The sequence below is a fragment of the Callithrix jacchus genome, chromosome 18, assembly GCF_049354715.1.
Source record: "Callithrix jacchus isolate 240 chromosome 18, calJac240_pri, whole genome shotgun sequence".
In the NCBI taxonomy this organism is placed as follows: domain Eukaryota; kingdom Metazoa; phylum Chordata; class Mammalia; order Primates; family Cebidae; genus Callithrix; species Callithrix jacchus.
The window spans coordinates 23881094-23903663 of NC_133519.1; the positions used below are offsets into that span (position 1 = coordinate 23881094).

The window sequence follows — 22570 nt, forward strand, 5'->3', positions numbered from 1 at the left end:
AAACTCAATCTACAGATTCCATGCAATTTCCATCAAAAATACCATCATCATTCTTCACAGTAATGGGAAAAAAATCCTAAAATTCATATGGAACCAAAAAAGAGCCCACATAGCCAAAGAAATGCTAAGGAAAAAGAAAAATCTGGAGACATCACATTACCCAACTTCAAACTATACTACAAGGCTATAGTTACCAAAACAGCATGGTGCTGGTAGAATAATAGGGACATAGACCAATGGAGCAGACTAGAGGACCTGTCAGATACTTACGACCAACTGATCTTCGACAAAGCATACAAAAACAACAATGTGGGGAAAAGACACACTATTCAACAAATGGTGCTGGGATAATTGGCAAGCCACATGTAGAAGAATGACACTGGATCCTCATCTCTCACCTTATACAAAAAATCAACTCAAGATGGATCAAAGACTTAAATCTAAGACCTGAAACCATAAAAATTCTAGAAGATAACATCAGAAAAATTCTTCTAGACATTGGCTTAGGCAAAGAATTGGTAACCAAGAACCCAAAGCAAATGCAACAAAAATAAAAATAAATAGATGGGACATAATTAAAGTAAAAAGCTTCTTCTGCACAGGAAAAGAAATCATCAGCAGAGTAAACAGACAACCCACAGAGAGGGAGACAATACTCATAAACTATGCATCAGGCAAAGAACTAGTACCCAGAATCTACAATGAATTCCAACAAATCAGCAAGAAAAAAAAACAAATACTTTCACCAAAAAGTGGGCAAAGGACATCAATAGACCTCAAAAGAAGATATACAAACAGCCAGCAAACATGAAAAAATGCTCAACATCACTAATTATCAGGAAAATGCAATTTAAAACCACAATGAGATATCACCTTACTCCTACAAGAATGGCCATAATTTTAAAAATCAAAAACAATAAATGTCAGCATGGATGTGGTGAAAAGAACACTTTTACACTGTGGATAGGAATGTAAACTAGTACAACTACTATGGAAAACAGTATGGAGATTCCTTAAAGAACTAAAAGTAGAACTATCATTTGATCTAGCAATCCTGCTACTTATTTCCCAAAGGAAAATAAGTCATTATATGAAAAAGTCACACACATGTTTACAATAGCATAATTTGCAACTACAAAAATATGAACCCAACCTAAATGTCCATCAATCAACAAGTGGATAAAGAAAATGTGGTATATACACACTAAGGAATAGCTATAAAACGAAATGAAATAATGGCATTTGCAGCAACTTCGATGGAATTTGAGACCATTATTCTTTTTTTTTTTTTTTTTTTGAGACCTAGTCTCACTGTGTCACCCAGGCTGGAGTGCAGCAGTACGATCTCAGCTCACTGCAACCTCCACCTCCCGGGTTCAAGTGATTCTCCAGCCTCAGCCTCCCCAGTAGCTGGGACTATAGGTACATGCCACCGCACCTGGCTAATTTTTTGTATTTTTAGTGGAGACAGGGTTTCACCGTGTTAGCCAGGATTCTAAGTGAAGTAAATCAGGAATGGAAAAACAAATATCGTATGTTCTCACTTATAAGTGGGAGCTAAGCTATGAGGATGCAAAGGCATAAGAATGATATAATAGACTCTGGCAACTGAGGGGGAAGGTTGGGAGGGGGCGAGGAATAAAAGACTACATATTAGGTATGGTGTACACTGCTCAGCAGGTGATCAGTTGTATTAGTCCATTCTCACATATTCTTATCCTTATATTCTGCTATAAGGATATACCCAAGACTGAGTAAATTACAAAGGAAATAGATTTAATTGACTCACAGTTCCACAGAGCTGGAAGGCCTCAGGAAACTTACAATCATGGCAGAAAGGACAGCAAACATGTCCTTCTTAACATGGTGGCAGGAAGGACAAAAATGAAAACCCAGCAAAGGAAGAAGCCCTTATAAAACCATCAGATCTCTGGCCAGGCACAGTGACTCACACCTATAATCCCAGCACTTTGGGAGGCCAAGACAGGCAAATCATCTGAGGTCAGGAGTTTGAGGTCAGCCTGGCCAACATAGTGAAACCCTGTCTCTACTAAAAATACAAAAATTAGCTGGTCATGATAGTGCATGCCTGTAATCCCAGCTACTTGGGAGGCTGAGGCAGGAGAATCACCCAGGAGGCAAAGGTGGCAGTGAGCTGAGATTGCGCCACTGCACTCCAGCCTGGGCAACAGAGTGAGACTCCATCTCAAAAATAAATAAATAAACAAATAAATAAAACCATCAGATCTCATGAGAATTAACTCACTATCACAAGAATAGAATGGGGGAAACCGCCATCATGACTAACCATCTCTACCTGGTCCCTTCCACAACATGTAGAGATTATGGCAACTACAATTCAAGATGAGATTTGGGTGGGGACACAGCCAAACCATATCATGGCTACACCAAAATCTCAGAAATCCCTACTGAAGAACTTATCCATGTAACCAAAAACCAAAAACTCTCAATGTATCCATGGAGTTTTAAATAGCTCCCAAAGCTATTGAAAGAAATAAAATAAGAGAAATAAGCTATCATACAGAAGGAAAGGAAAAAAAGACAGAAAATATGCAAGAGAGAAAGTAATGCTAGGGAATGAAATAGTAAACATACATTATAAAAGACAGGTGAGATGAACAATATAGAAAAAAAAAGGAATCTAGGCTATGTTTCCTGCCATGTCACACAAGTGAGTGAACAATTATAGATAATTATAACCAAAGCCCTAGTGATTTGGAATATCATATGTGAGATGTAAAACAAAAATAAGACGTTGTGTTTTTTTAATTTTATTTATTTAATCTTTAATTCCACTGACAGAATTATCCAGCCCTTGCTTAAAAGCTGAAAGTGACAGGGAGTTTATCACCTCAAGACGAAGCTCATATACTGGAAAGTATCAATTTAAAAACCATCATGTTTAGGACTTCCACCTCCTGACAATATAGGAATTAAATACTCTGAAAGACCTTCCTGTTACAATCTAGTTTGTACAATCTACGAACTAGATCCGTAAGAGAGCACAGTTTTCGAAGCATTACTGAACTTAACAGGAAGAAACAGAAGTCTGTAGGGATGAAAAACGAAAAGAATAAACCAAAAATAGTAAGTTAGAATGGAGTGGGAGTTGTAAACAGTAAGCAAACCCAAGGTCAGTGTTGTCTTCAGGAAAAATGCCAACACTGAGAACCAGCAACTAAGCCTTGGGCTCACTTCAAAGTGGGAAACATGGGTAAGCGTAGGACTACTGCATGAATCCCAGATTCCAGAAGGGAGCACATGCAAATCATCTTTTCCGGAAAGCAGCTTGTATTCATGTCCTGAGGATCCCATGGCTAAAGTCAGCCAAATATTAGCTCCACAAGCAAAGACTGCAAAATGTTAATGTAAATAAACCATCATGAATGAGACTCAGAAGAAAATACCAAGAGCAGATTTAGACAGTAAAAGTCTTCATTTACTAGTTATCAGAATTAGAATATAATACTATGCATGCAATGTTTGAGAAATAAAAGATAGAATCTAAAAATGGGTTGGGCGTAGTGGGTCACACCTATAATCCCAGCATTTTGGGAGGCCAAGGTGGGCAGATCACCTGAGATTAGGAATTTAAGACCAGCCTGGCCAACATGGTGAAATCCCATCTCTACTAAAAACACAAAATTAGCCAGGCATAGTGGTGCATGCAAATAATCCCAGATACTCAGGAGGCTGAGGCAGGAGAATCACTTGAACATGGGAGGCAGAGGTTACAGTGAACCGAGATTATGCCATTGCACTCTAGCCTGGGTGACCAGAGTGAAACTCTGTCTCAAAAAAAAAAAATCTAAAAATGAATAAGCAATAAAATTATTATATATGAAGAGACAGATGTGGAAACAAACCAATAGAACTCTTAAGGGAGGCCGGGCATCATAGCTCACACATATAATTCCAGCACTCTGGGAGGCTGAGGTGGGCAGATCACTTGACCTTCTAGAAATGAAAGCTAAAATATCTGAGATGAAAATATATACTAGATAGGATTAAAGTGAGATCCTGTCTCCACAAAGAGATACAAAAAATTAGGGCCAGGTGTGGTGGCTCACGCCTGTAATCCCAGCACTTTGAGAGGCTAAGGTGGGCAGATCACCTGAGGTCAGTAGTTCGAGACCAGTCTGACTAACATGGAAAAACCTCGTCTCTACTAAAAATACAAAATTAGCCAGGCGTGTTGGCGCCTGCCTGTAATCCCAGCTACTCAGGAGGCTGAGACAGGAGGATCGCTTGAACCCAGGAGGCAGAGGTTGCAGTAAGCCAAGATCACGCCATTGCATTCCAAAACTCCATCTCAAAAAATATATATACAAAAAAATTAGCTGGGTGTGGTGGCACAAACTTGTGGTCAGCTACTTAGGAGGCTGAGGTAGGAGGATCACTTGAGCCCAGGAGGATGAGGCTGCAATATGCCAAGATGGTGCCACTGCACTCCAGCCTGGGTAACAGAGCAAGATTCCAAGTCAAAAATAATAATAATAGTAATAATAATTAGATAGGATTAAAAGCAGATTAGATATTATAGGAAAAAAGATTAATGAAGATACTAGCGATAGAAACTATCCAAAATGAACACAAATAGAAAACAGCAAAGATGTGTTACCATTAGCGATCTGTAAGATAACTTCAGTATGAGTGGCCTAATATATGTGTAAACAAATTTCCTCAAAAGGGGTTGGGGGACAGAAAAAAACACTTAAAGAAATAGCCAAAAATTTTCCATATTTGATGAAAACTATAAATCCACAGATCAAAATGCTTAATAAGCACCAAACACAAGAAACGTGAAGAAAACTATGCCAATGCATAGCACAGTGAAATTGCTCAAAAGCAATGGTAAAGAAAAAAATCCTAAAATCAGCTCCAGGAAAAAGACACATTACATTTGGAGAAATAAAGACAAAAATGGCAGCAGATTTCTTATTGGAAACAATGCCAATGAGAAGAGAGTAGGGCAACGACATATTTAAAGTACTAAATTTAAAAATTCTCTATATCAGGCAAAAATATCTTTCAAAAATCCTCTTACTGCCCCAAGGCCAGGTACCAAACAACCAGGGACAACACCTATGATGCAGTCCCCAGTGAAATTATCCAAACAATCCAATCCTAGGCCTATTTACCCTACCTCACCTATTCCTTTCCAGGGAAACCACAATAGAGGTGCCTACCCACAGGTGCCCTCCCTTTCTTTACCTCATGACTGACTTGGTGTCTCCCCTGAATGGCCCGGTATGGCATGAGGCTTCTCCCCAGGGAGCTGTGAGTATTACAAAACTATAAAACTCTTTCTGGGTTCTTTATCTCGATCTGCATCGGGTCTCACTGTACTCACCCAAGACAATATGGCTAAAATAAAATGTGGTACTTACGAAGAAATTCACAACATTAACTGCCTATATTAGAAGAAGATCGCATAATGACAACTTCCACCCTAGAAACCAGAAAAACTAAAGCAAATCAAAACCAAAGTAATCAAGCAAGCAGGCAGGCAGGCAGGAGGGAGGGAAGGAAGAAAGGGAGGGAGGGAGGGAGGGAGGGAGGGAAGGAAAAAAGGGAGGGAGGGAGGGAGGGAAGGAAGAAAGGGAGGGAGGGAGGGAAGGAAGGAAGAAAGGGAGGGAGGGAAGGAAGGAAGAAAGGGAGGGAGGGAGGGAGGGCGGGAGGGAGGGAGGGAGGGAAAGGAAAGAAAGAAAAGAAATCAAGGCTTAAATCAATGAAATAGAAAACTGATAAACAATAGAGAATATCACTGGACCAAAAGCTGGTTTTTTTCAAGATCAGTTAAACTGATAAAAGTCTAGCTAGATTCATCAAGACAACAAAACAAAAAAGGAAACACAAATGACAAATATTAGGATTGAGACAGGTGACATTACTACAGATTCCAGGAATGTGTTAAAAATAATAAGAGAATATTATGAACAGCTTTATATACTAACAAATTCCACAACGAAGATAAAATAAACACATTTCTAGAAAGATGCAAACCACCAAAACTCACTCAAGAAGGACTAGATAACCTGAATATATCAAAATACGAAATTTGTAATTAAAACCCCTCAAGAAAAGAAAATTCCAAATAGCCTTACTGGTGAACACAGCCAAACATTTAAAAAAGAAACACCAAGACCATACAAAAATTGAAAAGGACAGTATACTTTCTAATACATTCTCTGAGGCCAGTATTACTCTAACACCAAAACCAGACAAAGACATCACAAGAAAAGAAGGCTAAAAACCATCGCTTCTTATGAATGCAGATGTAAAAATTCTCAGCAAAATACTAGCAAATCATACCCAGCAATATATGAAAAGAAATAGGCCAGGCACGGTGGCTCATGCCTATAATCCCAGCACTTTGGGAGGCCTAGGCAGGTGGATCACCTGAGGTCAGGAATTCGAGACCAGCCTGGCCAATGTGGTGAAACCCCATCTCTACCAAAAATATGAAAATTAGCTGGGCGTGGTGATGCATGTTTGTCATCCCAGCTACTCAGGAGGCTGAGGCAGGAGCATCGCTTGAACCTGGGAGGCAGAGGTTGCAGTGAGCTAAGACTGTGCCACTGCACTCCAGCCTGGGCAACAGAGCAAGACTCCATCTCAAAAAAAAAAAAAAGGAATATATAGTTAGCCCTCCACATCTATGGGTTCTGCATCCCTGGATTCAACCAATCACAGAATGAAAATATTTAAAAAAAAAAAAAAAAAAAAAGTTGGTGGTGGGGGACAAACACAATGGGAGCCAGCACTTTGGGAGGCCAAGGAGGATCACAGGATCTTACTGTGTTGCCTAGGCTGGTCTAGGCTGAAAGACAGCCTAGGCGACACAGTAAGACCACTGTCCCTGCAAAAAATAAAAATAAAAAGTTAGCCAGTCATATTGGAGCATGCCTGCAGTCCCAGCTACTCAGCAGACTGAGGGGGAAGGACCGTTTGAGCCCAGGAAGTTGAGGATGCAGTAAGCTTTGTTTACGTGCAGCACTCCAACATTGGTAGCAAGATTTAAGCAAGACCTCATCGCTTAAAAAAAAAGTCATGTCTGTACTAAACATGTACAGACTTTTTTTCCTTGTCATTAGTCCCTAAACAAGACAGTATAAAACTATTTACATGGCATTAGATATTGTAAGTAATGTAGAGGTGATTTATGGTACACCAGGGAATGTACATAGGTTATATACCAATACTACACCATTTTGTATGAGGGACTTGAAGATCCGCGGACTTTAGTATCTGGGTGGGGGGAGGCAGGGAGTCCTGGAATCAATCCTCCATACATAGGGAAGGGAAGACTGTATATGCCAATGCCAAATGGGATTTAGCAGAAGAATGCAAGGTTGGATTAATATACAAAAAACTCAGTCAAAGCATTATGCCTGAATAACAAAGGACAAAAACAACATGATAATTTCAGTAAACACAACAGTATTTGACAAAATTGCTTGAGCTCAAGAGTTTGAGTCCAGCGTGGGCAACATAGTACGACCTCATCCCTACTAAAAAATGTTAAACATGAGCCAGGTAGGGAGACATGTGCCTATAGTCCCAGCTATTCAACGGGCTAATGTGGGAGGGTCACTTGAGCCCGGGAGATTGAGGCTGCCGTGACCCATGATTACACCACTGTATGCCAGCCTGGGTGACGGAGCAAAACCTTGTCTCAAAAAATAAAAATAAAACCTCATCTCAACCCTGTGACACATGTCAATGCTTGGCACAGACTAGATACTCAATAAATTATCAGTGCTTTATGAATGAACAGACAAAAACTTTCACAGACCCTATTACCTTCATTTACACATGAGAAAACTAAGGCTCAGATTTTCTCCAAGGTCACACACCTAGATTAACATTTGAAACAAAATCAGCTTGATCCAGATTGTATACTTTTCCCACTATTTTCTAATCATAACAGAATATGGTGTGAAACATCTCAAAAGAAATTTTAAAAGAGTTCTCAATTACTATATTTTTACTACATAGAATATAATAAAAATGTGGCTGGTAGCGGTGACTCACGCCCATAATCTCACTGCTTTGGGAGGCCAAGGTGGGTGGATCACTTGAGTCCAGGAGTTTGAGACCAGCCTATGTAACATAGAGAAACCCCATCTCTATTAAAAATACAGAAATTAGGCCAGGTGCAGTGGCTCATGCCTATAATTCCAGCATTTAAGAGGCCAAGGCGGGTGGATCACCTGAGGACAGGAGGCAAAGGCAGGTGGATCACCTCAGGTCAGGAGGTCGAGACCAACCTGGCCAACATGGTGAAAACCCATCTCTACTAAAAATACAAAAATCAGCCAGGCATAGTGGCAGGCACCTGTAATCCCTGATACTTGGGAGGGTGAGGCAGGAGAATTGCTTTAACCCAGGAGGCAGAGGTTGCAGTGAGCCGAGATTGTACCACTACATTCCAGCCTGGGTGACAGAGTGAGACTCTGCCTCAAAAAAAAAAAAATTAGCTGAACATGGGAGCAATGCCTGTTAGTCCCAACTACTTGAGAGGCTGAGGCAGGAGGATCATTTGAGATAAGGAGTTAGAGGCTTCAGTGAGCCAAGATTGTGTCACTGCATTCCAGCCTGGGCAACAGAGTGAGACTCTGTCTCAAAAAAAAAAAGTAAACTATAGACCCTTTCCGTATATTAACAAAAAAGAAAAAAGAATGCAATTAGATTATTTATTTTCGGCAGAATAGAGAAGTGTACTTTTCTGTCATTCTCAAAAGTAGATATAAAGACAAATCTAATATAAAAATCAAAAGGTGTGAATACAAAACACATCTCAGTTGGTAAACTGAAAAAAAAGGGGAAAAAATCCAAAGGAAACTGGCCTATTCCAATAATAGCACTAACCTGACTTTAGACAGAAGTTCTCCTCTGTCTGCACAGTCCACCGTGACTTGTCGAATAAGTTCATGAAATATTGTATTGTAAATGGTCTGTTCCTTCTTCAATATATGTAGTAGTTTGTGCATCTATCAGAAGGTAAGTAACATAGTCAGTACTTATTACAGTCCTATCAGTAAAAAACAGTTTAGGAGGTTGTCACTCTGAATGTAAATAGGTTTTAGAAACATCTTGATTCATTTATTTCACTTACCTTTTCATTTATATATATACAAAAGTGATTATTTTATTTTTAAAAGTTGTTCTGGCCAGGTGCAGTGGCTTACACCTGTACTCCCAACACTTTGGGAGGCCAAAGTGGGCAGATTGTTTGAGGCAAGGAGTTTCAGACCAGCCTAGGCAATACAGTGAGACCCTGTCTGTACAAAAAATATAAAAATTAGCTGGGCATGGTGCCATGCACCTGTAGTCCCAGCTACTAAGGAGGTCAAGGTGGGAGGTTGTGGCTGCAGTGACCAGTGATCACACCACTATACTCCAGCCAGGGTGACAGAGTGACACTTTGTCTTAAAAAAAATTTTTTGGTTTAATCATGCACCTCTTTATCTGATGCACTGAAAAGGTCACAATATCATGTTATGAAATATCGTGTTGTAAATGGTCTGTTCCTTCTTCAATATATGTAGCAGTCTGTGCATCTGTCAGAGGTAAGTAACATAATCAATACTTATTACAGTCTTATCTGTAAAAACATTTTACTGATGCACTGAAAAGGTCACAATATCACTTGTATGTTGTACCTGCCAAAAATACAAAACCTCAATCTAAAATCATGACTATACATCTGACAAACCAAAATTGAGGAACATTCTACAGAATAACTGGCTTGTGTTCTTCAAAATAACAAGGTCAAGAAAAACAAAGAAAGTCTGAGAAACTGTTTCAGATTAAACTTGTCTAAAGAAACATGACAACTGGCCAGGAGCAGTGGCTCACACCTGTAATCCCAACCCTTTGGGAGGCCAAGGTGAGCAGATCACCTGAGGTCAGGAGTTCGAGACCAGCCTGGCCAACACGGAGAAACCCCATCTCTACTAAAACTAAAAATAAAAAAAATAGTCGGGCATGGTGGCAGGCACCTGCAATCCCTGCTACTCTGGAAGCTGAGGCAGGAAGGAGAATCACTTGAACCCAGAGGCGGAGGTTGCAGTAAGCTGAGATCACACCATTGCCCTCCAGTCTGGGCAACAAGAGTGAGACTCCATCAAAAAAAAAAAAAAAAGAAAAAGAAACATAACAACTAAAAGAACTGTGTGATCCTCGAATTCTGGACTAGGAAGAAAAAAATTGCTATTTTTAAAAGTCATTTATAGAGACAATTAATAAAATATAAAATTTAAATGTGATCTATGTTAAAGAATATTATCATATCAACATTAAATTTCCTGATAACTATATTATGGATATATAAGAGAATGTCCTTGTTTATAGGACATGCTCATGAGGCATGTCTCTAACTCACTCTACAATGAATGGTTCAGAACGAAACGATACATATGTAGACAGAGAAGGAGAGAATGATAAAGCAAACAGGGCACCATATAAAGAACTGGATGGAGAATCCAGGTAAAGGTTACATAGAGTGTCTTGTATGGAAGTTTTTCTTTATGTTTCAAATTCTACACAAATAAAATATAAAAAGCAAAAAAGAAATGGCCCTGACAAAGAAAAAAGTCTCTCTATAAGACTAAAAGAGTTTTTTCTTAAGTAGAAAATAATAATCACAAGTGGTGACTGGATCTTAGAATCAATGATACCTTATGTTTGGTGGAATAATAATACTAACAATTAATTATACAGTATCGACCACATGCCAGGAACTTTTCTAAACGCTTTACATTTATTAAGTCATTTCATCTCCACAAAACCCTATGAGGTAGATGATATTATTATCTCTAATGTTCAAATGAGGAAACTGAGGTACAAATTCATTAAATGACTTGTCCAAGGCCACCTGCTAACACATGGCAGAGTCAGCATTCTAACCTAGGCAGTCCGCCTCCAGAGGGCATGCTCTTAGCCACCAGGTTGCATTCATCTTTGCGATTACCTTGGTTGGTCCTGTATATTCCTGATTTTCCACACCAGCCCTCTGTAGCATAGTATCCATCACATCATTCAGCTTGGCCGCTTCTACTCTTTTATTAGGTTTCCTAAAAATTTAAGGTGGCAGACTTACGTAATTAACATTGCAACAGGTCATTCTCAAATGGCAAAAGAACATAATATGTGTAAAGAGAACATATATACCCTCTGGGATATTAACGGCATTTTAAGCATTAGACCTGTATCTATTAATCTATTGGGAGATCAGTAATATAGTAGAAATAAGCAAGAAAATCCAAATAGTATGATTCTCTTTTTCATAAAAGAAAATAATGCTTCCAACCCCAAAATTCTATATACTATCACGTAGGAGTGTAAGAATATAGAAAAATAAAGAATGTGGGAAATAAACATTAAACTTTTAACACTGGTTACCTCACAATGTGAGAGAAGAAAAGGGACAAAGAAAAGGAAAAAAAAACTATAGCAAAATGAAGAAATACTAATGGTGAAACACAGAATATAAAAGCACTTTATAGCATTTAAATATTATGCTATATATGTAAATATATAAAACTGAATATGCAATTAGACAAAATACATAAACGTTGAATATATAATTGGAAAAATGAAAACACTGATTAGATGATGAAATTGTAGGAAATTATTATCTTGGGTTTCTGCTATAATTTTAATAATTTTGGTTAACAAAGTACCAAGAAATATGTATGTATATACTTATTCTTTCTGAGAAACACTTTAGAAAAGAAACTGTACTTACATGGATGGGAAGAGCAGGAGTCTGTTTTCACTATCCGTGAGGAGAGTAGTGTATTTGCTACAATAGATAAGATATGTAAATGTTCTTTTAAGAAAATTTTCTGGCCTGTTCATCAATTAGCACAACTATCCCCCAGAATCTTGGTTTCTAAGTACCATCCTCCACTAAAAGGAATCAGAACTCCTTGGAGAAGTGACTCACCACTCATTCCAGGGCTGGAGTTGGAAAATACAAGATGAACCTGGAAGCCTTATCAAGTCAGAAAATAAGTGTTCAAATAATCATAAGGACATGTCCAAAGAACACAAGAGACTGCTCAAATGAGCCACCTTTGGCCATTGGCCAAATCTGGAAAAATCTGACCCTAAAACTAATGGGTTAGGCACAGTGGCTCACACCTGTAATCCTAACACTTTGGGAGGCTGAGGCAGGAGGATCACTTGCAGTCAGGAGTTCGAAACCAGCCTGGCCAACATGGTGAAACCCTGTCCCTACTAAAAATACAAAGAGTTAGCCGGGTGTGGTGATGGGCACCTGTAGTCCCAGCTACTCCAGAGGCTGAGGCAGGCGAATTGCTTGAACCTAGGAGGCTGAGGTTGCAGTAAGCTAAGATCATGCCACTGCACTCCAGCCTGGGCAACAGAGCAAGACCATGTCTCAAAAAGAAAAAAACACTAAAAAATTTAAAATAATATAAAATAAAATAAAAAATGATAGTAAAGAATTAAAATCCATCAAATAAAATAGAAATCCATTATTCCATATGGTAAAATGACAACTAACAAATTGACAGAAGAAATGATGATCATACAGAAGAAATTATGAAATTCATCAAGGCCTGGCACAGTGGCTCATGCCTGTAATCCCAGCACTTTGGGAGGCCGAGGTGGGTGGATCACCTGAGGTCAGGAGTTCGAGACCAGCCTAGCCAACGGGACAAAACCCCATCTCTACTATAAATACAAAAATTAGCCAGGCGTGGTGTCAGGTACCTGTAGTCCCATATTCTTGAGAGGCTGAGGCATGAGAATTGCTTGAACCCAAGGGACAGAGGTTGTAGTGAGCAGAGATCATGCCACTTCACTCCAGCCTGGGTGACAAAGTGAGACTTCACCTCAAAAAAAAAATTCATCAAAAGATCTATAACTAATGAGTTGTTAGGAAATACATACTAAAGTGTTTGGTGGTAGAAGAATTTGCTTACTTACTCTTAAATAGATTGAAAATATATGCATGTATACGCATGCTTATATGTGTATAAGAGCAAATGAGACAAAGTATAAACAACCAGTGACTCAGGACAGAGGGTATATAGGCATTCCTTTTCCCATTTTTACAACTTTTATGTATGAAGTTACATGAAAATAAAAGATTACCAAAAAATGAATTCCATTTAATTTTCTTGGGCAAAATATTGTTCTGAAACATACCATCACAATGAAATGCAATATATTATAACATACATATTGGAAAGACAATATCAAAAGAGTGGCAGCCTCCGCATATTTTATTATAAAACCTTAATCCAAAGTTCTAGTTTTCTAAACTATAAAACATTCAAGTGTTGTTTCAGAAAATAAAAGCAAGATCCCATTTTCAATCCCATAAATAGAAACCAAAGGTGACAAGATGATTAGTCTGCAATGTGGAGCCAAGCCCTGGAGTGTGCATTATGAGATGCAGGCTCAAGGGCTACTTTCCTTTGTCTCCATGATCACTGCTCAAAATCATTCCTAAAGGCATAGTCATATATTCAAAACAAAGTCCCATTTTTTAAAAAGTTCAAAATTAAATGGCAGGAAAAGATAGGAATAATCTTTTAATCACTAACATCCCAAACTCTTTTAAGTGCTTAATTTGTCTCTTTCTTAATTGTATTAGGATGGCTGGCTTAATGTTTCCTCATTTCAGTTCATATATTGCTTAGGAATATGAGTATACTATTCTCAGGTTCTTCTATGCATGGGAAGGAGAAAAAGTTAAACTTGTCAGGTATTCTTTTTTTTTGAGATGGAGTTTTGCTCTTGTTGTCCAGGCTGGAATGCAATGGCGGACCTTGGATCACTGCAACCTCTGCCTCCCGGGTTCAAGTGATTCTCCTGCCTCAGTCTCCCTAGGAGCTGGGATTACAGGCACCTGTGTCACTATGCCAGCTAATTTTTTTGTATTTTTAGTAGAGACAGGGTTTCACCATGTTGGCCAGGCTGGTCTTGAACTCCTGACCTCAGATGATCTGGCCGCCTCAGTTTCCCAAAGTGCTGGGATTACAGGTGTGAGTAACCATGCCCAGCTAGGTATTCTTTACATATCATAGTACTCACTCATCATAACACTCCAAACCTGAAACTCCTGTACTTGACACAATATGAAATTCTTCAGGAATCAAAGTATCTGTTAGTCTCTTCGGCTTAAAAGCAAAGCAAAGCAAAAGAAAAGAATGATTACATTAATAGATGAAAAAATGCACTTGCACAAGTCCTAATTCCTAACCCAAAGAGATACTATTTTTTAAGTTAAAAATTTTGACCGGAGAAATAACAGTATTTTCAGTAATGTGAATCATAGCAAATGACAGAAACTAAGCAGAGCACACATTTCTAAAATAACCATGAATTAAAGAATAACCCTGGTTCTAGTATTAGTTACATGTGTCCCATATATTCAGAAGTTTATTGATTCTTTTCCTTTAAATTAAGCAGAGAATTTAAAATTTAACTTAGCAAGATACCAAAGATAAGAATCCTACAACTTCATACGTGCATTTCTAGGGGGAAAACAATCAAATCTCCCACACTGTGTTTTTTAGATTAAAACAGATTAACTGTTGTTTGGAAAATGGCTTAAAAGAAGGTATTTTCATCTTTTCCTGCTAAATGCCCTTTTCCCATTTTAAGAAACAATTTGAAAATGCTATGAAGATTGGTGAGCAATGCAGGTTGTTATAGTGCGATATTGTTTTATATCTTGGAGCAATAAGTTTTAAAAGTATATTAAGAGAAAAGATTATTTGTCAAATACTTTACCTTATGGGGCACAATGACACCATCATGTGACTGCAATGAACGGGCCAAATGCGGGGGACAAACTGCTTTCTCCTTAGTCTGTCCTCTGGCATATTTAACATCATACAGAAAAGAAATATCCCTAAAAATAAGAAAAATATATTTACAAAATAAATTTTCTATCTGGATACCACATAACAGCAGGTAAGATCCACATATATCCTTCTAATGGGTAAGATGGTCCTTTGTGTCAGCAAAACTGATCTCATTACCTAACACTTTATTAAGACTGAGGCATTAAACATGAGTTCCCCCACACTCTTTCTCTTCTCCACCTGAAATTTCTCATTCATATCACAAGCACTTTCCTTTCCTTTAGTATCAGTTTAAAATACCCTCTCTTCCCTATGGTTATTCCCTCCACGTAGGTCCTTGATTCCATCTTTGCCCATATCCTCAGGAGTCTCATTCCATCAGTCATAACTTCCGTGTATCTCCCACTCTACTGGAACATTCCCTTTGATCTATAACAAACTTTTTCCCCTTCTAAAGATCTTTCTTTGACCATGCGTTGCTGTCATGTTGTTGTTGCTGTTATCATTATTATTTTTTATTTAGTGCATAAAAATTTTCTAGGGGTTGTATGTTGTTGTTGTTGTTGTTGTTATTACTATTTGAGACAGAGTCTCACTCTGTTGCCCAGGCTGGAGTGTGATGGCACAATCTCAGCTCACTGCAACCTTCACCTCCTGGGTTCAAGCAATTCTCTTGCCTCAGCCTCCCATGTAGTTGGGATTACAGACACGTGCCACGACACCCAGCTAATTTTTTGTATTTTTAGTATAGATGGGGTTTTGCCATGTTGGCCACGCTGGTCTAGAACTCCTGGCCTCAGGTGATTCACCTGCTTCAGCCTCCCAAAGTGCTGGGAGCCAACACACCCAGCTGCTGTCATGTAATTATGATCTATAAATGGATCAATTGATTGAGCCTTCATCGCTCACTTTCTGTTAAAAATCAAACTTCCTGAAATTGTACTGCAATCTGATTTCCACCCATACCTCTCTTCTGAAACTATTTTCTAGAAAGCTGAAGTTAAACAATCTCTTAGCAGTTATCTTCTACCACACTTCCCTGAAACATTTTCCAGGGTTGATCACATCTGCAACTTTTCTGTGAGTCTTTAAATTATTTCAAAATAAGAAGTTTAATAATACAAAATAAAGAAAAGTAGGGAAAAAAAATCCTCAGGTGACCAAGAAGGGGGCAAGTGCTCTACGTTAGACCAACATACTCTCCAAGGAGACTGAATCTTGAGTCATTGACTCTTTTAAGATTTCCAAGACAGAAAACAATAGGCATTAATTCATCACCGCAGTGGTGCCCTGAAATGATTTTCTATTATCTTTCTACAAACTCCAAATGTATTTACTAGTTTACATGATAAAGACTATTTCAGCATGTACTGCATACCAGGCAGTATTCTGGGAGCTAAGAACATTAATAATAAAAAAAGGAAATAAAAAGTTCCTACCCTCATGGAACTAAGAGTCTAGTTGAATGACAATAAAGAAATATTACAATATGAAGGCCAGGTGCAGTGACTCATGCCTATAGTACCAGCACTTTGGGAGGCCAAGGCAGGCAGATCATTTGAGGTCAGGAGTTCACGACCACCCTGGCCAATATGGCAAAACCCCATCTCTACTAGAAATACAAAAATTAGCTGAGTGTGATGGCACATGCCTGTAGTCCCAACTACTTGGGAGGCTGAGGAAGGAGAATCACTTGAACCTGGGAGGCAAAGGTTGCAGTAAGCCAAGATTGCACCACTGCACTCCAGCCTGGGAGACAGATCGACACTCCATCTCAAAAAAATACCTACATTAATTAAATTTGGGTGCCCTGGGTTCTAGGATTGTACATGAACATGCCTAAAATTCATTAATTTGCTCAGAAAATATTTATTAACCATATAAGTGACAGAAAGTACGCTAGATGAAAGGAATAGAGAACTATTTTTTTAAATAAACATAGTCCCTACCATTGGAGAGCCTTCAATATAGAGGTGAAGATTCTCAAACCAAAGAAAAGTATAAAGACTATCATAACGGAGAACAGAATGTTATTGGAACAATTAATAACAACACCTAAATACAGTTTAGACCGAGTCAGGGAAAACCTCAGAAGGCAGTAACAGTGAGAACAAAAACTGATTTGGATTCAGGTAAGCAACCACAAGGCATAAGTATTTCAGGTAGAGAACAGCATATGCGTAGGTCCTGAGACAGGACAGCACACTGCGACTTCAGTGAACTGAAAACTGAGTATAGTTGGCCCTTGAACACCACAGCATTGAACTGTGTGGGTCTGCTTGCACATGAATTTTTTTCAACCAGACAGACAGAAAATACAGTTTTCACTGGATATAAAACCCTCATATACAGGGCCGGGCGTGGTGGCTCACGCCTGTAATCCCAGCACTTTGGGAGGCCGAGGCGGGTGGATCACGAGGTCAAGAGATCGAGACCATCCTGGTCAACATGGTGAAACCCCATCTCTACTACAAAAAATACAAAAATTTAGCTGGGCATGGTGGTGTGTGCCTGTAATCCCAGCTACTCAGGAGGCTGAGGCAGGAGAATTGCCTGAACCCAGGAGGCAGAGGTTGCGGTGAGCAGAGATTGTGCCATTGCACTCCAGCCTGGGTAACAAGAGCAAAACTCCGTCTCAAAAAAAAAAACCCTCATATACAGAGGGCCAACTTTTCATATACGTGAGTTTCTGACACGTGTGGCTGACTGCAGGAATTGAGTATACACAGATTCTGGTATCTGCAGATGTCCGAGAACCAATGCCCCACATATACTGAGGGATGACTTACTGAGGGATGACTGAACACATAGTTGAAGTATGAAGAATAAAATTATTGGAATTAGAGCACTAAACATGGCAAGTCATGCTTAAAAGTTTGGGCTTTCTTCTAAGAGAAGCTAGAAAGGTTTTATAGACGAAATGAAATTTTAAATTCTTTTAGAATGACTTATAATGGTTACAATATTGTGAAATGGTGGGAGAGGCTGTGCTTTGAGGGCAATGTCATTTGGCAGCTGATATGGCATGTGAGGTCTGGTGGCAACAGGCCAATTCTTGTGCCCCAGGAAGATCCTAAAATACGTGATGTTGACCATAAACTATTTTTAAAGGTATATTGGTAGTAAAAGAGAGATCAAGCTATTGATGTCCTGTGCTGTAATATTCTGGTTCTCTTGGACATGTCTAGGGGAGAAATGTTAGAGCTTTATTTCCCAATTCTTGGGATTCTTTCTCTGCTCCACCCTCTTACAGGTTTTAGAGAGTCACAAAGATCTGAACAAGCTACTCACAGGATGATGGATCAGCAGTTCCTATCACACCAATAAATCCTGGAGAAGTTGGCCATTACAACTGTTATGTTAGCTAAAAATAATGAATGCTTCATGTATATATATATCTGCGTGTATGTATATTTATGTTATATATTATATACATATGTACACACATGAATAGTATATATAAATATATATGCATCTATGTATATGTGTATATATACATATGTGCTTATATATTTCTTATAATTATACATAATTATACATGCAATATTTTATACACATATACACACACATAATTATCTAAATAGTATGTTGGAGCCAGGCTAATGCCTATAATCCTAGCATTTTGGGGAGCAGAATCGCCTGAGGTCAAACGTTCAAAACCAGCCTGGCCAACATGGTTAAAACCTTATCTCTACTAAAAATAAAATTTAAAAACTAGCCAGGTGGCCGGGCACAGTGCCTCAAGCCTGTAATCCCAGCACTTTGGGAGGCTAAAGCGGGTGGATCACAAGGTCAAGAGATCGGGACCATCCTGGTCAACATGGTGAAACCCCGTCTCTACTAAAAATACAAAAAATTAGCTGGGCATGGTGGCGTGTGCCTATAATCCCAGCTACTCAGGATGCTGAGGCAGGAGACTTGCCCGAGCCCAGGAGGTGGAGGTTGCGGTGAGCTGAGATCGCGCCATTGCACTCCAGCCTGGGTAACAAGAGCGAAACTCGGTCTCAAAAAAAAAAAAAAAAACTAGTCCGGTGTGGTGGCGGGTGCCTGTAATACCAGCTATTCAGGAGGCTGAAGCATGAGAATTGCTTGAACCTGAGAGAGGGAGGTTGGAGTGAGCCAAGATCGCAGCACTGTATTCCAGTCTGGGCAACAGAGCAAGACTCCATCTCAAAAAACAATTTTTTAAAATAAAATTAAGGCCGGGCACGGTGGTTCATGCCTGTAATCCTAGTCAGGAGTTCAAGACCAGCCTGGCCATCATGGTGAAACCCCATCTTAAAAAATAATAATAAATAAATAATTAAATTAAATTAAATTAAAAAGTAAAGAATATGTTGATTGGTAATTATCACTCAAAATTTCTCCAAAAGCCACTTTAGGAACCTTTTGTGTTTCTACATATTATTAAAGTATTGGGTACTGCTACGGTTTGAATGTGTCCCTTAGACGTTCATGTGTTGGAAGCATAATTGCCATTTTAATAGTATCATTATGAAGTGAAACCTTTAAGAGGTGATTAGGTTATTTATTTTTAGAAGCCTGTTTTGCCAGTCAAAGTGGCTAACGCCTATAATCCCAGCACTTTGGGAGGCTGAGTTGGGTGGATTACGAGGTCAGGAGTTCGAGACCAGCCTGACCAATATGGTGAAACTCCATCTCTACTAAAAATACAAAAATCAGCCAGGCATGGAGGCATGCGCCTACAATCCCAGCTACTCAGGTGGCTGAGGCAGGAGAATCGCTTGAACCAGGGAGGAAGAGGTTGCAGTGAGCAGAGATCACACCACTGCATTCCAGCCTAGGTAACAGAATGAGATTCCATCTCAAAAAAATAAAAATAAAAAAAATAAGCAGCAGCAGTCTATTTGTTGAAAATTTTTTATTAAAAATAATTAGATATGTTTTTCTTCATAAAACTCTGTGATAAAACACCAGCCTCCACTCTTCTGAAATCTATTTTATTTAACAACAAAAACAAAAAACAACTTTGATTCTTAACCATAACACAATCACTGGATTTTATTTATTTAAATTTAAGAAATCCTCCATCTCATTCTTCAGCCTCTAGATTAAACTGAGCTCATAATTCAAACTTTTCTGCAAATCATCATTGGTTGAGTTATGTGTATATCTAAACATGTCTTTTATCTGAAGTTGTCAATTCCACCCTGTTCTGGGAGTTTTTCCCACAGGCACTTCTTCATACCAGCTCCTTTAGCCCTTCCAAAAATTTTGTGAATATCCAACGTTCTGCATTCAATTCTTTCCTGCTTAAAATATCTAGACTTATTTATTTTCTGCACTGAACTCTACTGAAAGAGTTGTCAAAAAATATTACTCGCCGGGCGCAGTGGCTCACACCTGTAATCCCAGCACTTTGGGAAGCCGAGGTGGGTGGATCACGAGGTCAAGAGATCGAGACCATCCTGGTCAGCATGGTGAAACCCCGTCTCTACTACAAATACAAAAAGTTAGCTGGGCATGGTGGCGCGTGCCTGAATCCCAGCTACTCAGGAGGCTGAGGCAGGAGAATTGCCTGAACCCAGGAGGCGGAGGTTGCGGTGAGCCGAGATTAGACCATTGCAACTCCAGCCTGGGTAACGAGCGCGAAACTCCATCTCAAAAAATATATATATATATTATTCATAGACTACTTGCTTTGTTGTTTTATATTTTACTGCTGGGTTCTGGGTGATTGAGGTTCTTGGACCAGCCATCTCTTTTTATGAATACTATTAGTTGTACACACGTGCACTAGTTTCTTTTTTTTCTTTTGTAATTTCTTTTTATTTTTTACAAATTATACCATGATAAAATTTGACAAAAATTATTCATGTGAAAATTTCCTTTAACATTTTATAAGTTGATCAAGTGTACACCACAATAAATTTTTGGTTGTTGTTTAAAGAGGGTGTTCTTGTGATTTTAGTATTATGCAACCTTAAGTTGAGACTACACTCAGAAATAAGCTTAAAAAATGGCATTACTAAAGATTGGGAATGAGCAGGTAAAAAACAAACAAAAACCACTCAGGGCCGTCATGCTGTAAAAAATCAGATGTTCTCACTGCCAAATCTTCAGTGCCACCAAACTTAAACCAGCCCTCCAAAAAAGATGAGGGTGTTCTGGATAAACACAGCAATTCCAGGGGATACTACAACTTTTTCTTTAGCAACATAACCTCCAAAAATAATCCACATAGATGCAATCAGAGATCCAAAGGCCAACATGAAACCAATAAACAGCCAGATAGCAGCACCTGTTTGACCCAGCCAACCTTCAGCGTTAACTATCACCTGGGACTTGTCCACTCGATACTGCATTAATTATTAGGAAGGCTATGGTTTCTTAAACACCACAGGCATGGTACGAGTGGTTGAAATCGTCCATGGGGGAATAAATGACAGCTGCATCTATGATAATCCCCCAGCCTGTAAAAAATAGTACACCAGCAGCAGTGGAAGCAATCCTATTGCCCTTCCCGCCCCCGCTCCCCCACATCAGTGCATTCGGAGCATCTCAAGCCCTCTAGAAATCCAGACAGTTTTTTCAGGTCAGTCCAGCCGCGTCGTGCAGTGGGTCTGGAGCCCGGTGTAGCGCCGTGCCGGCCGACCTCATTTCGCCGGTTTCAGCCAAGAAAATAAAACAGCCACGGCCTCCAGACCCGTGCACTAGTTTTCTATTGGTGCCACAACAAATTACCATAAATTTAGCATCTTAAACAACGCAAATTTATTATCTTACTGCTCTATAGGTCAGAAGTCCAACGGGGTCTCAAAGGGCTAAAATCAAGGCGTTGGCAGGGCCGTGTTTACTTCTGGATGCTCTAGAGGAAAATCCATTTCGGTGCTCATTTGGGTTGTTAACAATTCAATTCCTTAAAGCTGTAAGACTGTGATCCCTGTTTCCTTGATAGTTGACAGCTGAGCGTCATTAGAAGTCCTAGCTTCTAGCAGCCAAATTCATTTCTTGACTGTTTTTCCCTTTCCTCTATCTTCAAAGCCAGCAATGGCAGGCTGAACTCCTCTCACACTTCAAATCTGTCCTCTTCCTTCCTCATCTCTCTGACCCACTTGACCGCCTTCCTTTCCCACTTTTAAAGATTGAGGTGATTAGGCTGGGCCCACCCTGACAATGTAGGATAATCGATCTATCTCAGTGTCCCTAACCTCTATCATATCTGCAAAGTCCCTTTTGCCAGGTAAGGTATGTACTCACAGGTTCTGAGATTACAGTGAAAATGTTTTAGTGGGGTCAGGGGGGCATTATCCTGTCAACCTGACTCACACTTAAAAAACTCCAGCTTCTGGCCAGGCGCAGTGGCTCAAGCCTGTAATCCCAGCACTTTGGGAGGCGGAGGCGGGTGGATCACGAGGTCAAGAGATCGAGACCATCCTGGTCAACATGGTAAAACCCCGTCTCTACTAAAAATAAAAAAAGTTAGCTGGGCATGGTGGCGCGTGCCTGTAATCCCAGCTACTCAGGAGGCTGAGGCAGAAGAATTGCCTGAACCCAGGAGGCGGAGGTTGCGGTGAGCTGAGATTATGCCATTGCACTCCAGCCTGGGTAACAAGAGCAAAAATCCTTCTCAAAAAAAAAAAAAACAAAACTCCAACTCAGAGTCATTTGACATTAAAACTTTATTTTTTGCTTTGTTTTGTTTTGTTTTGAGAGGGAGTCTCGCTGTGTCGCCC

General features: G+C 39.4%; 1 protein-coding gene and 1 pseudogene across 6 annotated transcripts in view; both read right to left on the minus strand.

Annotated features, from left to right (window-relative positions):
* Positions 1-22570, minus strand: part of AXDND1 (axonemal dynein light chain domain containing 1) — a 136796-nt gene that overhangs the window by 108191 nt on the left and 6035 nt on the right. For 5 of the 6 annotated variants that reach the window (XR_013529486.1, XM_078356220.1, XM_035279266.3 and 2 more), the window contains exons 5-9: positions 14800-14920; positions 14098-14183; positions 11777-11833; positions 11000-11102; positions 8896-9017 (exon numbers count right to left, since the gene is read on the minus strand). Coding sequence is in view for 5 of the 6 variants with exons in the window: in XM_078356220.1 (XP_078212346.1) it covers positions 8896-9017; positions 11000-11102; positions 11777-11833; positions 14098-14183; positions 14800-14920 (489 nt within the window). In the remaining variant the exon portion in view is untranslated. Of the gene's footprint in view, positions 1-8895; positions 9018-10999; positions 11103-11776; positions 11834-14097; positions 14184-14799; positions 14921-22570 lie in introns of those variants that run through there. The other variant, XM_078356221.1, reaches the window with a different exon arrangement.
* On the minus strand, positions 20768-21718 carry LOC103789147 (transmembrane protein 50A pseudogene; annotated as a pseudogene).